The sequence below is a fragment of the Mustela putorius genome, unplaced genomic scaffold, assembly GCF_011764305.1.
Source record: "Mustela putorius furo isolate JIRA1106 unplaced genomic scaffold, ASM1176430v1.1 tig00000382_pilon_pilon_pilon, whole genome shotgun sequence".
NCBI classification, from domain to species: Eukaryota; Metazoa; Chordata; class Mammalia; order Carnivora; family Mustelidae; genus Mustela; species Mustela putorius.
In genome coordinates, this window is record NW_025421367.1 from 2473588 (window position 1) to 2489913 (window position 16326).

The 16326-nt window shown below is 39.5% G+C and overlaps 2 protein-coding genes across 8 annotated transcripts in view; both read left to right on the top strand.

The window, feature by feature from the left end:
* The window catches only part of FAM13A (family with sequence similarity 13 member A), a 366926-nt gene that overhangs the window by 226700 nt on the left and 123900 nt on the right, over window positions 1-16326 (top strand). For all 7 annotated transcript variants that reach the window (XM_045079369.1, XM_045079367.1, XM_013058040.2 and 4 more), the window contains one exon: window positions 5172-5335. In XM_045079369.1, coding sequence (XP_044935304.1) covers window positions 5172-5335 — 164 coding nt within the window. The remainder of the gene's footprint in view (window positions 1-5171; window positions 5336-16326) is intronic.
* LOC101691414 (phosphoserine aminotransferase-like) lies at window positions 11272-12684 on the top strand. The gene is given in 2 exon segments (XM_045079372.1): window positions 11272-11987; window positions 11990-12684. Coding segments are annotated over 2 exon segments (1197 nt in total). The 5' UTR covers window positions 11272-11347; the 3' UTR covers window positions 12547-12684.

Below are 16326 nucleotides of genomic sequence, written 5' to 3' on the forward strand. Positions count from 1 at the left end.
GGATGCAATGTGACTTTCATCCCAAAGTTTCTTTTCTTCTTGCAATTCTAATGTTTCACATGTAACCAAATACAGAAAGTAGTGGTAAGCCCAAGTACTGAGGTCTGACCCTCTGGGTTTATAGCACTGCCACTCACTCAATGGGACAAATAACTCACATTCTTGACGCTTCCATTTCCTCATTAGTTAGATGGTAATAATAATAGTCTCTGCCTCTTTGTGTTGCTGTGACAATTAAATGGATTAACTGACGTAAATCAAGTCTTGGAACCATGCCTAACTCAGAGAAATGTTCACTAAATCTTTATAACAGTAACAGCAGCAACACCTAAGAGAATATTTCCTAATTTTACATTGTCAAAAGTTACTCTTGGGTTTCTATTCCCATGGCATCTCAAACTCCAGAGCAGCTCAAATTCCTTGTGTTAGTCTGTTCCGTGCCTGCAAATACATGCATGGAATGTGCTCTTTTTACAATCCCTGGAATTCTTAGAATTTCAGTGATACGCACAGATCACACAGCATGTGCCTAGATCCTTAACTCAGTCAGTGGCAGATTCTTCTGAGCAAAATATCTTCCATAGGTGGGTGGCAGTGGTGGGGAAGGGGCTGGCGGGTTATAGTTTTCACCTTCAAGAACAAAAGTTATTAGGGTGCCTGAGTGGCTCAGTCATTAAGCACCTGCCTTCAGTTCAGGTCATGATTCCAGGGTCTTGGGATCACTCCCTGCTCAGCAGGAAGCCTGCCTCTCCCTCTGCCCCCCGCACCCCTCCGCTTGTCTTCCCTCTCTCACTGTGTCTCTCTCTGTCAAATAAATAAATAAAATCTTTTTAAAAAGGAAAAAGAACAAAAGCTATCATGAAGAAATCACTAAAATAGAGCAGCAAAGTGTGGTGTGAAAAATGCATATCTCCAGTGGAAAGAGAAAGCTGGCCACCTCAGTCAACATCTCAGATTGTTGGCCATTTGCCTACTGTAGCTGCATGTCATGAGGGAGGCTGCAGGTGGGTCTCTCCAAGCACATCAGCTTCATTTATCAGAGTAAGACTTTTAGTCCTATTTGGACTAAATAGGACTAAAAGCCCCACAGAGTTTGGCTGAACCTCATGGAATCAGGAACAGCCCTTAATTAGAAAGTGCAGGTCTAGGTGACCCCTTGGCCCATTTCCACTAAACCTATAGCTGATCTGGGCCTCTTAGCATGCCAATGGCAAAAATGGGAAGGTGGAACCAGAAGAAAAGTGTATAAAGAGAGGAGTTACATCAGTCAGGTTTCTGAGGCAGGGTTTCTCAGGTCCAGCTTTGCTAACATTTTGGGCCAGATAACTCTTTTTCATGGCAGGCTGTCCTGAGCATTTAAAGAGGGTTAGTCACAATCCTGGCCTCTACCTATTAGATTCCAGTAGCATACACCCTCACCCCCAGCATGACAAACCAGAAGTGTCTCCAGAAACTGGCTCCTGGTAAGGACCACTGCTTTAAACTACAACTGTAATAGCATGTCTCCTTGTATCCTTGGCCTTGGATGACTGAGGTCCTACTTCTCCTCTGAGAGTTATGATGAAAGGAGTACTGAGTACCATCTCAGAGTCAGCCGCTAAACTTGACACAATCTGAGATGGATACTCAGAGCATAAAAATAAAACTATCTCTTCTACCAACCCAATAAGGCCAAGGCTCAAATCATGTGTTTCTAAAAAGCTCAATTCCAGCTAAGGCAAAGAAAGTGACCTCCTTCCTTTTCTCAAAGTTCATACATTTGTACTAAAATTGAGAACATCAATAAGGTAGCAGGTTTTAAAATTTCATCTAGTTTTCCTACAGTAATTTATGTAATGAAAATGTATAGCCTTCAAGGTACATCTTCAAGACTATATCATTAATCCCCTTTAAAAACATGCATTCCTTTAAAAAAAAAAAGAAAAAAATATATATACACATACACACACTCTATAGTGCTAGTAGTCTACAGTTACTACACTACTCTTTTCTAACAATTTTGTTCTCTCATAAACTTCATGTGGTATTTTCATGTTCTGTGCACAAGTTTAGTCCTTTGTACTTCTTTGGTATATATTATTAATAATTAGTTTATATTTTGAAGTTTATGGTTAATGACAGTCCTGTTTATTTCTATAGAGATTAAATCATCACAAAAATATACTTTCTGTGTACGTAGCTGTTGTAGTTTCTGGTATCTGAATTTTAAGTGATTTGCATTATGTAGTCTCCTTTAATATAAGCTGACAGAAATGGAATCAGTTGCATATTACCTTTTACCTTAGAATATTTCTCCTTTGTGGGGAGACACAGTCAGTGGGGGGCTCAATGGGACACAGTCAATGGGAGGCTCAGTCAGTTCAGCGTCTGCCTTCGACTCAGGTCATGATCCCAGGGTCCTGGAATTGAGTTCTGCATCAGGCTCCCTGCTTGGCAGGAGGCCTGCTTCTCCCTCACCCACTCCCCCTGCTTGTGTTCCCTCTCTGGCTTTCTCTCTCTCTCTGTCAAATAAATAATTAAAATCTGAAAAAATATATATATATATTTATCCTTTGCATAAACTACTGAATTGAATTTAGAATTCCCAAATTATCACTGAACCTAAGATGCTGTGTCCTTATTTTAACACCATGAAATGTTGCCAAACAACTGCTCTTGTATTTGTTTTAATATTAAGAGAGAATTAAGTCTGGGTATGAGATTTTTTTTAGCTAATTAGTTTGAAATCTCTCTGCTTTTTCGGTGTGTTTATTTTTCCTGTCTATTCTTATGAAAAATAATCACATGCAAAAAGATTCCCTTTATGAAATACGTAACAGCATATATTTGTACCTTTCAGATGTTCTCTTGCTGTTTATCTAAATATTTCTTTTTTAAAAAAGATTTATTCAAGAGACAGAGAGAAAGAGTGAACACAAGTCGGGGGAGGGGCAGATGGAGAGAGAGACTTCCAGCAGACTCCCTGCTGGGCATGGAGCCCAGTGCAGGGCTTAATCCCAGACCCTGAGATCATGACCTCAGCCAAAATCAAGAGTTGGATGCTCAACTAACTGAGCCACCCAGGTGCCTAATATTTCTTTCATAAATAATCTTGGCAAATATATCAATGAACTCTGTAGTTCGTATTTTTAAAAAAAATTTTGCCTTGCTATCCTTGATTTTCATGAACGTATAAAAGTTCTACAGAGAAATGCAATGGAATAGTTCATTAGTAATCATCAGATTCAGGCAAATTTCACATAACAACAATGTTAATAAAAGCTAGTTTTTACTGAGTGTTTACTTTGCTCTGTACTAAATGTAACTATTTGCTAAATTATTTTCAAAGTTATTTTTATGTAATCCTCATAAAGATATGAGTTTATTGAATATTTATGCTTATAATTGTCCCCATATTATTTTTTTTAATTGCCTGTTATTCTAGTTTCTTGGTCATTCGCTATCTTGGGTATATTTTGTAGTGGAAAACTGTGTTGTCTGACAATAAATATTAATGGTTCAGAACTTTGCTAGACTTGATGGCTCAAACATTAACAATAATGATATCCAGGCTCACCCAACCTGGTGGTGGGCATGTATTGCAGGGAGCACTGGATGAGGTGCATAAACAATGAATTCTGGAACACTGGAAAGAAATTTTAAAAAATAAATAATTTTAAAAAACAACAACAACAAAGAAATCAGTAAATAAGTAAAAATTCAAGTGCAAAAAAATAATAATAATGATATCCTTAAGAAGTAGAGAAAGACAGGGAGAGGAGAGAAAGAAAAAGAACATGACACTATAATCTCTGTCTCCAGGCCTCTGGTTGAGGCCATATAACCTAGAAACATAAAACAACTAAAATGAAGGTATCAGATGACATGAAATAAAGCATAGATTTTGTGGTGGTGTATTACAGGAATTCAAAGTTCAGAAAGGTCATTAAGACCTGAGGTTAATTAGAAAAGCTCTGTGGACAGTGGATTCTTATCTCAACCTCAAAGGAGGTTAAGATTTGGTTTGGTCTTAGGCAGTTGGTAAGTAGCCAGTGATGAATGGGTGACATTCCATCCAGTTGAAGGACAAGCATAAGAAAGCTTTGAAATAAATAAATAGAAAGCAAGCAAGCAAGCAAGCAAGCTTTGACATGAGAAAAAGCTTCCAGTATAACAAATACAGCTGATCCAAGGATTTGAATCTTTCCTGAAACACTCACATGATTTTTACACAATTTTAGGAGAAGGACATGGGTTGTATTCATACTCCTTCTGATCTAATATAAAAGCATGAGGATATTTCTGAGGTTGGAATGAACCCAAAACATCTGATAAGAGAAGTCAATATACCAGTGTTTGTTTGCTACTGTGCAACCCATGTTTTCAGAGATATGAGAGAACTAAAAAGGTGGGGTTTTGCCTAGTTATTTCCTTAGTTAAAAATGTATTATACCATACTTTGCCCTATAAAAGAAGATTACAACAGGAACTATTAGCAAACTGGTATATATTTTACTTGTTGGTAGTAAATATTTCTGGATGCCTTTCTGACTATGGCATCCTTCATTTCAGTGTTTCTCAGCCCCTTTTTTCCCCTGCCTTTTTCTATTTTTTCTTACCTTCACTCTAGGATGCTAGTTAGATATACTCCCATAATCTCTCATTACACAGAATGGGGAGGGGAGGGCGGGTGATCCTGGGGAAGATTTGTATCAGAATCCAGGAGAGGGACATGGGGACATGGGCTATGTATGGTTTGAACATTCCCCAGGAAAGTATTGGTTACTCTTCTTCCCTGTGCCTTTTGCCATATGACAGTTCTTCTAAGTATTTTAAATTCTATACCTAGGTTGATATTTTTCTGGAATATTATTAATATATTAGGTTACTGGGGCACCTGCATGGCTCAGTGGGTTAAGCTGCTGCCTTCGGCTCAGGTCATGATCTCAGGGTCCAGGGATAGAGTCCCGCTTCGGGCTCTCTGCTCAGCAGGGTGCCTGCTTCCCTCTCTCTCTCTCTCTCTCTCTCTCTCTCTGCCTGCCTGTCTGTCTACTTGTGATCTCTTTCTGTCAAATAAATAAATAAAATCTTTAAAAAAAATACATTAGGTTACTAATTAGAGTAAATTATCTTCAGTAACTTAATTTGAAAGATTTTTTAAATCTTTCTCTCTTTTAAATTTTATTTTCTAGATCCCCAAATCCAGGAGTGAGGGAGCTCTTCAGGCTCACAGAGTTCCACAACCAGAGCTCTGTGATGGCATCCCTCAGGTCAGCCTGCGGCTAAGTCGTAGAAAACCCTGCTGGGATGACATGAATTCAGCAGAGGATGCTAATGTTGCAAAGCTGGTATCCAGGTTGGCGTGTTTCTTTTATTTACATGTTATATGTCGTATTGTCTGCTCTGATGTTTAGGCTCACATGTTTTTGCCTAATAGTTCTTATCACTAGAAATGTTTGTGGTTTATTATATATATTTTTTGTTTGTATTTTAAGACAAATTATTTAGTCAATTAGATTATAGTAGTGGGTTCAGGGTTAAAAACTGGATGAGTTACTTTTGGGTTGCTTTTTCATAATATGTTCAGTGGTCAATATTATTTGCAATTAAAATGGACATCTGAGTTGTTACTAGGACCAACAGTCACTAATAAATTTTGCATATAGCCTTTTAGCTATTATGTTGCAAATTATACGAAAACAAACCTCTTTGTATACTTGAAGAAGGCATGCAATTTTCTTAAAAGAGGTGAAATTGGATCTGAATCTTATTTACTCCTAGCATAGATAATTTTTCCTTCTAAGAATTTTTAATCTTTTGTTATAACTTAAAACATATTTCCATTCCAAAAAAATCCAAAAACTTATTTCCATTCCAAAAAAGTTCATTACAAGACAGAGAAAATTGAAAAGTATTTACAACATTAAACAAATAATACAGCTAAAGAGCTTACCACTTTAGATTGCATTATGAAAGAGGGAATTTGTATAAAAGATGAAGAGAATTTAAATAGGAAGAAAAAGAAGGCCCCAACAGGAAGCACGAGAGAAGTATTTGGGAAATAACAAACGGGTGTCATATGGGAAATTGGTTGGAGATAAGGCTGGGAAAATAGAGTGGGGCCAAGTCAGAGACGACCTTGAATGCCAACCTGAAATATTTTCGCATTTAATCTTTCCTTCACTGAACAATTGCTCAACATCTAACCTCTGGTTCCAGGAACTGCTCTAGAACAAGGGATGCAGCATTGAACAAAGCCAACCAGGGCCCTGTGTTTGGGGGTGCGGGGGAGGGGGGTGTTGGAAAACACTTAGGAGAAACAAAAAAGCCTGTGAAGATCATTTCAGCTCTAATAAGTGGGCATATTAAGAAACTAATCAGGTGAATGTCACAGACTCAGGCAGAGACAGTTTGAGTAGGCAGGGAAAGCCTAAGTTGATATGTGAAATAGGAGGAGAAAGTGTGTGAGGGTCAAGGAAATGTGCATTTCTATGCAAAAGAACCAATCAAGGGGGACGCTTGGGTTGCCCACTTGGTTAAGTGTCACCTTCAGCTCAGGTCATGATCCCAGAGTCCCAGGATCAGATGGAGCTCTGTATCAGGCTCCCTGCTCAGCGGGGAGTCTGCTTCTCCTCCTCCCAGTCCTGTGCTCATGTGCTCAAGCTCTCTCTCTCAAATAAATAAATAAAATTAAAAAAAAAAATGGCAGTGAGCAAGGAAACCCCTGGCCTTCATCCTCCAGGTAATGGGAAGCCAGTAAAAGTTTCAGCTAGGTGGGATAGGTGATAGGAACCATGGTAATTTGGACAGGGAGAGTTTGGAGGAAGTTATAGTATTGGTTCCTTCAATAGTCATTAATCTTTACAGAGGTCTATTTATGTGGCGTTTCCTTGCCAGGTGCTGACAGTTCAGACAATGAGAGACTTAAGTCCTGCACTTGGGAAGACAGAGGAAAAGTGAATAAAAATTGGTATGATTAGTAAGCACGCATACACTAGGTGCCCATCACTGTCCAAGCAGTGGGAAAAGGGCTGGTGATAAAGTCATAAGATTCTGGTGTTTTTAAAGAGCTTCTAATACAGGACATAGGGTGCCGTGTGAGGCGAGAGGAAGAGCACAGACCACATTGGGAGAAGAGGGTCAGAGTGGTTTCAGAAAGAGGACGACTTGTGAACTGGCAGTAGTAGGAAAAGTAGAAATCTACTGGGCAGGGGACTTGAGAATAAGGATGCTCCTTATTCTCAAGAAAGAAAAAAGAAGAAAAAAGGCATGTGCTGGGGCATGCAAGGTGGGGAGGATGGCCAGGAGGAGAACCTCAGGTGCAGCTGCAGATTCTGGACACCTGGAGTTTAGGAGGTAGGCAAGGCTAGAGGTGGGCTAAGGTACTGAGCTAAATAGATAAGACTGTGAAAAACTATCCCCCGTACGCAAGACTTTGGATTTTTCTCTTGAAAATGACAGAATGTGATGGCAGGAATATAAGGCAGCAAAAGATCTAAGCAGACTTGGATTTATAAAAGCTGGTGTGGCACCAGTGCAGAAGGAGAGGTTGGGGTGCTGGGGGAAGATGAGTGAAAAGACCACACCCCCGATCCACTACCACCTGCCAGCCTCTGAGAGAGGCCGGATGGACAAGTGTGTGCTTTGAGGGAGGGCAGAGAACAGGCTGTTGCTTCCAGGAGTGGACTTGGACCAGAAGGGGTTGGGATTGTTTTTGTGTGTGTTTGACTCCAATTGGGGTATTATAATAATGAGTGAAATGGAATGTAGGCAGATTGTGTGTGTAATACACAGAGTCCATGGAGGAAAAGAGACTGGTTTATAAGCTGGGAGGTCATGGAACAAGGTGTTCAGAGGGAATTTGGAAGCCGGGGGTAACCCCCCCACCCAGGAAAGCAGGCTGTGCACCTGGTGGGCAGCTGTGTTGGAGCAGGGAGGGGAGGGCAGTGTGCAGCCCTCACCGCTGAGGGGTAAGGGTGACACCCATGGAGGAACTGGCCTTGGGCAGTGTGAAAGTTCCGAAAAGAAGAAGGGACACAGAAACATTGGCCCTTTTCAGAGTTTTCTTCTCTAGTTTAAATATCAAGGCCAAGTGTCTGGGTGAGAAGCACTAGTGTAGATGTTATCTTCCCAAATTACTTGGCAGAGAATTATGCCAGGAATGCCATATGTAAAGCAATGAAAAGAAAAATTCAAATTTTAGTAGTTTATATCATCATTTTTATTCATCCAGTCAGAAAATGAAAGGGAAAAAAAAAAAGTTTCTTGCTCCTAAAGGTAACAAGAAAAGAGCTTCCTGTTTGGAGAATGAATTTGTATTTCTGAGATACAAATCAAGAAGTGAGATTATGGAGAGACGGCACAGCTAACGTTGCTCTGACAACTCTTTGTTCCGCCAGTCAGCATATCTCCAGTTGAAACAAATGTGTGTTAATGTTTATGAATTTTTTATATACTTTCTAAGTTCATAAAGGATGGCCTTGAAGACTTACTCCTGCACACTTGGCAACCTTAGAGATTTAGGTAGAAACCGTGCTGCTCACCGTCACGCAGTAGGATCTCATCCAAGTTCTGTAGTGTCCATGCAGAGAGTTTACTTTTTACATACCATTTAATAGATTGTGAAGAAAATTGTCACAAAATAGGTGGAGATAATTAAAATAAATTTAATTGAAAATAAACTTTAAATCCTTTATATATCTTGAAGTAACAGAATGAATATTAGGCCAATTTTCATTAAATAAACTTATGAGGTGGTTTTCATTTGCAGTTACTTTCTAGAACAAGTTATTATTTAGTTCATAAATTTTAAATAAATTAGAAGTGTGTGTGTGTGTTTCTACTTTTTTCCTTAACAGTTCATTAGTTGCACCAGTCTTAAAACAAAAAGGTTGGCAATGTGTATTAAATATAAGCCCATTATCTAATACAAGTTTTTTTAAAAGATTTTATTTATTTATTTGAGAGAAAGAGGGCACAGAGGGAGAGTGAGAGGGAGAAGCAGGCTCCTCACTAAGCAGAGAGCCCAACGTGGGGCTCAGTGCCAGGATCCTGGGATCATGACCTGAGCTAAAGGCAGATGCTTAACCGACTGAGCCACCCAGGTGCCCCTAATACAAACTTTATTTTGGCTTACCAACTTTTTTTTTGCAGAATTGTCGAGAAATATTTAGCTGGGCTTTTTCTTGTTTTTGTCTTTTATTTTTTAGTTGCTCTTTGAAAAAGAAAAAAAAAACAATTCAACAAAAATCTATTCTTGTTTGACCCATGATCTGATGAGTTTCGTTTACTTTACAAAACAAAAAACATTCTCTTTGCACTTTAAAATCAGTGTGCCACGTTTATACTCATGGTTTGGTTTTCAGCAGAGTTACCCTATCAGCTAACAACCAAGAAAGAACCTTTGGTACTGAGATTTCCAGAATGGTGAATTGTCCCGTGAATTTTTAAACAACAGGTTAAAGCTGATTTCTCAGGCTTTTGAGGAGCGGTTTTTGGCCAACAGTGTTCTTTGATAACTTTGAATATTTAGAGTTGAAGCCTTGTCCAGTACTTTTGCCCCAGGTTGTCTCACTTTGGTCTTTTTCTCCTTTGTTTCAATTCTTCTGGGGCGTCTCATTTCTTCTTAAGATGTAGTAGAAATACAGGGCACCTGGGTGGCTCTGTCGTCAGGCGTCTGCCTTCAGCTCAGGTCATGATCCCAGGGTCCTGGGATCGAGCCCCACATCGGGCTGCTTGCTCGGCAGGAAGCCTGCTTCTCCTTCTCCCACTCCCCCTGCTTGTATTCCCTCTCTCACTGTGTTTCTTTCTCTGTCAAATAAATAAATTAAAAAAAAAAAAGATGTAGTAGAAATATGAATTGTTTTTCTAATCTTCAGTTAGTGGCAACAAAAATAAAAGCAAAGAGAGTAACACACTTAAAATGTGATGTTTTGTGAGTCAAGAGAAGAGCCCAATATCACTTACTGCTTATTGGCTAATTTCTAGCTTGGAACATTATTTATTCAGATGAATATCATTTTTTTCTGTATTTCTATAATTGTCAAAAAATGGCATTGAGGATATAATCATATAAACAACAATCATTTTTCTAATCCTCATAGAATTTCTCACAATTAGATTGATTCAGTGAAAAAAGCTTAAGGATAAGTAACTCTTGATTTTGTTAGAGTTCAGTGGAATGCTCTATTTAATACTGAATTCTAAGCCAAAGACAGAGTACTTAATTCAGTGAAAGCATTAGCTTTCTAAAACTCACAGCAGCAGTTACTAAAATACTGTTAAGAATTCTTTTTTGTAGGGATGCCTGGGTGGCTTGTTAGGTTGAGCATCCGACTCTTGATTTCTGCTCAGTCATGATCTCAGCATTGTGAGATCAAGCCCCACATCAGGCTCTATGCTATGCATAGAGCCTGCTTGGGATTCTCTCTCTCCCTCTGCCCCTCCCTGCACCCTCTCTCTCCTTCTCTTAAAAAAGTTTTAAAAAAAAATTTTTTTTTATAATTAAGATGTGTGTATTACTAAAATTCACAGTAGACTGAAAAGCATAATATCTGATCTGGCATGCCAGCTTCAAAGGAGCCCATGCCTGTCCTTCTCCACAGTGTAAGTACAGTGTACAAGTTCAGTGGGTTAGAGGCACTCACAGAAATGAGAAGGTTATTGAGCAAGTACATCCCTTAAGCATGGCTGGCACATTCCAGTTCCTTTTGGTGTACCTGATACTCTCATTCCTTTTAAAGATGCTGAGGAAGAAAAACTATAAACATTAACTAGTATGTTAAGAAATAGGCCACTTAAAAAATTTCCTGGAAGGGAAAGCTGCATATCCATGCTCTAAAAGAAAAAGGTTCTATTATAGGTAATGTTTGAGATGTTAAAAGAATTTGAAGCTTCAGGGATAGCCGTCTTACTATCTGTTTCAGCATGTACAATAGTTAAGTGATCCTTTCGAGCGTTTCTAGCACTATATTTATTACCTTCAGAATCTTTTTAATTTTAGAATTTAAATAAAGAAAAGAATTAATATTTTTAGGTTTTTAGTTAAATAGTATGTACTGTAATGGTCTTTTTGAAAGGCAGTGTATTTCTTTAAATGTGTGATTTTCTTAAAGGTAAAAGGAAAATCTCTAGGTTCATTCTCTAAAGTCAGAGTGGAACCTCAAGAAACCAAGTATTACATGATTAGAATTTATATCAAAAGTCCAGAAAAGGCAAGTTTTTAAAAAAACAGCAAGTTGATTGTGATTGTCTGGTTCTGGGGGAACAGGGAGGCACAGAGATTAATGTAAATGCCCTGAAGGACCTTATTTGGTGGGATGAAAATGTAAGTTACTAAAAAAATCACTGAACCATAGTCTTGAAAAATATGGATCTCAATAACACTGTTTTAAAAATACAAATACCAGCCACGCACGCTTCTCTCCGTTGTCCTTGTCGCCTACGCTGCCGCCCCATGAGCGCCCCGACGCAGGTGGTCAACTTCGGGCCCGGGCCTGCCAAGCTACCGCGCTCGGTATTGTTAGAGAGCCAAAAAGAACTATTAGACTACAAAGGAACTGGGATTAGTGTTTTTGAAATGAGCCACAGATCGTCGGATTTTGCCAAGATTATTAACAACGCAGAGAATCTTGTGCGGGAATTGTTAGCCATTCCAGATAACTACAAGGTGATTTTTGTGCAAAGAGGTGGGTCTGGCCAGTTCAGTGCTGTCCCCTTAAACCTGATTGGCCGGAAAGCAGGAAGGTGTGCTGACTACGTGATAACTGGCTCTTGGTCAGCTAAGGCCGCAGAAGAAGCCAAGAAGTTCGGGACTGTGAATATCGTCCACCCCAAACTTGGGAGTTACACGAAAATCCCAGATCCAAGCACCTGGAACCTCAGCCCGGACGCTTCCTATGTGTATTACTGCGCTAACGAGACCGTGCACGGAGTGGAGTTTGACTTTATCCCTGATGTCAAGGGGGCAGTGCTGGTTTGCGACATGTCCTCAAACTTCCTCTCCAAGCCAGTGATGTTTCCAAGTTCGGCGTGATTTTTGCCGGTGCACAGAAGAACGTGGGCTCTGCGGGGGTCACCGTAGTGATCATCCGCGAGGAACTGCTGGGGTTCGCGCTCCGAGAGTGCCCCTTGATCCTGGAATACAAAGTACAGGCTGCAAACAGCTCCTTGTACAACACGCCCCCGTGCTTCAGCATCTACGTCATGGGCTTGGTCCTGGAGTGGATTAAGAACAATGGCGGGGCCGCAGCCATGGAGAAGCTCAGCGCCATCAAATCGCAGATGATTTATGATATTATTGATAATTCTCAAGGATTCTATGTATGTCCAGTGGAGCCCAAGTATAGAAGCAAGATGAATATTCCATTCCGCATTGGCAATGCCAAAGGAGACGATGCTTTAGAAAAAAGATTTCTTGATAAAGCTCTTGAACTCAATATGATCTCCTTGAAAGGACATAGGTCTGTGGGAGGCATCCGGGCCTCTCTGTATAATGTTGTCACGATTGAGGATGTTCAAAAGCTGGCGGCCTTCATGAAGAACTTTCTGGAGATGCATCAGCTATGAACACATCTTGACCAGTATATACTCTGCCCTTGAACAGTGTATAAAATCTAAAGTAACTTGGGAATGAGGACAGAAACCTAGCAAACATGGTATTTTTCTCGAGTGAACGTGCTTATTACAGATCTCAGTTTTTTGTTTTTTTTTTTTTAAATAACGACAGCAGAACATCCACAGCTCTGCAAAGCTGGTGGGTTTAACGGCCTCCACCTTAATTCTCACATGAACTGGAAGCATTTAAAAAAAAAAAAAATCTCCCTTTAGCTTTTCTAGCGAATTCTAGCTAACTTTGTCTTTGCTGCTACTTTTTCTAGTTAGATCTCAATATTCAAACCGGCCTGTGGCCTTAATGATGCAAATTGAAGTTACTGATTTCTGGAGACACTCAGGCAGGGCAAGGAGGCTGGGTGAGGACGGGGATTCAACAGGTGCTGAGTCTTGATCCTTTACAAAATGACATGGTGGCGTCTCCTGGGTTCTGTACCTGGTAATTCGGGTTCACACTGCCTGTGTGGTGATGTTTAGGGGTTCCAGGCTCAAGGGCAAGCTGGGGGATCTTTCTTTATCCTGTTACTCTCGTTAAAGAGATAAAAGTGACATACTATATGTTCACATAGCAAAGTCTGTTTTTAATACCAAATAGTTTATATCTCTGTGCAGTCTGTTTCTAATAATACGGTTCTTGGGGATGCACATAGAGACTAAAGAGAATTTGTTAGAATCCTTAATCTCACGTGTTACGGGTTAACGCTTGCAATGGTGTGTCCCTTCTCTCTCTCTTCTCTCTCCAAAATACCTGCTTCACAGGGTTTAGAAGTTCTCTGGTTTCCTTTTATGTTCCTTTTAGTGGATAGAAGAGAAGGTTGCTTGGTTGCTATGTTCTTTTTTTTTCGGTTAAGCTGTTAAATTAAAATTCTCTGTTAAGCTCCCTTCTTGTTGGTTCACTTGAGTTTTTTATAGTGTTTGGCCAGTGATGCTGTGAGTTCTGGAGAACCTTTGCTGAAGAGTTTTTTCCCTGTTGTTTGTCCATTGTCAGTATTTCTCTTGACTGTGTGGAAGACATGAAAGTCCTAAAACATCTAAACGTTTGTCAATAAATTTCCTTACCTGCTATTTAAAAAAAAAAAAAAAAAAACAAATATCAGAAAACCAAACAATTGCTGGGGCAAGAAATGAATATAATCTAACAAGAATATCACTTGATTGCAAATTATGCAACTATTGTTATAAGTAAATGCTACAACAGAGAAAGTTATGTTTGTTAATCTTAAAATAATTTGTTCCTTCAGACTTTTCACTGACTATAACAGAGTCTGGTGGCAGGAATAAAGATTAGTTACTCTTGAACAGAACGTTGATTCATAAGGAGGGAGAAGAAGATGGATAAAGCTATTTGAATGGTTGGAATCTGGAAGAATTCTAAGGTGTGATTTGCTGTAATCAAAAGTTATTGAAATGATCAGTATTTCAGGGAGACATAGAAGCAGAAAGAAAAAAGCTCCACCATCTTGGGAGTTTCACCAAAAAAAGTCATAGGTCAATTTTCAGAAGCAGAAAAATTACCCAGTGTGCTTCTATGTCAACAGGCGTTCATGGTCTCCTTCCCCATGGTGGGTGTCCTACAGACGTGTCTGTAGGACAGATTCTCCATTCATCTACAATGAAAGTTTTGCCCTGGTTCTTGCATAAAGTGAGAAACAATTAAGAGTGATTAAAATGCTTTCATTTTCTGCAACCAGAATAAATAAAGTTACCACTTTACCAATTATTTATTTAAAATAATATGATGAAGCAGGTAGAGCTAAAGAAAGTAGCTGTGTTGCCGAGTTATTTTTAACTTGATAGATAAGTAAGGTAGGCTACAATATGTCACTTATAAATGTATATTAAAGACAAATCTTTTCTTGAGAGAATATTTCTGCCTGAGAGAGTTGTTCTACTCTAAAAGTGCTTTCTTGTCCATTTATTCTGTTTTCAGTACTTCTGAATTGCATAGTGAATACATTCTTCTTAGAAAAATTAAAAACCTCACCAAAAAGGCTTAAGCTCCCACTGAATCACTTGCTCCATAATTCTAACTTTTTCCTCTCTCTTCTTGGGGTAAAGGACTATTATAGATTTGGTTTTATATTCTTCCAGACTTCTTTCAATGTATTTACACGGGAATATATTTTTACATACTTTCCACTTTTTAAAAAACAGTCTTCGTCATACTGAATGTATTGTGGTGCTTCACCTATCCTTGAAAATTTCCTATTTCCCGAGTGGCTTCCCCCTGTGATATTCTTGCCCTTTCCTTCCCACCTCCAAATTCAGTGACCCTCGGGTCTCCCTCTTTGGCCTCCTGCTCCCCTGTCTCCTGTCCCTTCCACAGTGAATCTAGGCACAGCATGGTAGTTTTCTTTCTTTCTTTCTTTCTTTCTTTCTTTTTTTAAGGTTTTATTTATTTATTTGACAGACAGAGATCACAAGTCGGCAGAGAGAGAGGAGGAAGCAGGTTCCCCGCTGAGCAGAAAGCCCGATGCGGGGCTCTATCCCAGGACCCTGGGACCATGACTTGAGCCGAAGGCAGAGGCTTTAACCCACTGAGCAACCCAGGCGCCCCAGCATGGTAGTTTTCAAGTACAGTATCTCAGACCTGAACTCAGTTCTCAGATTCTGGTGCCTGTCAGCTACCTCTACCTCAGCCTTTACCATAAGCTTACCATACCAAACACAACTCAGCTCCTCTTTTCCTCTTCACTTGCTGTGGGTTTAATTCTCTCAAACACAAGATTCAAAATCTTTTCTATAATCAGTCACCAAATCTCATCAGTATTTCATTTTCAGTATCTCCAACATTCCTTTCTCCATTATCTCCATTATCCCCCCCATGAGCTCAGTTCTGAATTAGGCCTCCATCACCTTGTGCTTACATAATTACATTTTTCTGCATTTCACTAACCTGCTGGATTCATTCTCCACATAAGTTGGGCCTATTCCTCCATCTTCAACTTCTAACTCTATACAGTGTCTTCTATGCCTGTCTCTCCTATTCAGAACTCTCTACTGAGCCATACTAACACATCATTCTGACTCGCAGACTGGTCAACCTAATCCCTCTTGTACCTCAGACCCTTCCCTTGCTCCCTCTCCCATCATCTGCCCATAGCCAGCCAATTCCCAAATACTTTTTTACTATCTTACTGTCTTTATTTTGCCTCATTACTACTCCACTCCTTAGCACCTCAGCAGACCCAGGAACTTTTAAAAAGGTCATATTCCTGCTCAGAACTACTGAGTGACTCACATGTGCCTAGCCTACGAGAGACTCCTTGCTCCATCCTCTGCTTGTCTTAACAGTTTTTTCTCCCTCAGCTCTATGCTTGCCTTTTTCTCATCCCTACGGCCACCACATAACCCACACTTTCTGGGGCCATCTCAGTTCCAGACACTGGCATATTTCAGATACATTGCAGGTTTGGTGTCCAGATGACCACAATAAGGCACATATCTCAGTAAAGTGAGTCAAATAAATTTTTTTATTTCCCAGTGCATTTAAATTTATACTATAATCTATTAGGTATGCTATATAATATTATGTTTAAAACAATATATGTAATTTTAACATTTAGCACTTTATTGCTAAAAAATGCTGACCATTATCTAAGCTTTCAGTGAGTCATCATCACAGATCACATAACAAATATAATAATAATAATGAAAAAGTTTGAAATATTGTGAAATTACCAAAATGTGACCTGGAGATATGAAGTAAGCAACTACTGATGGAAAAGTGGCACC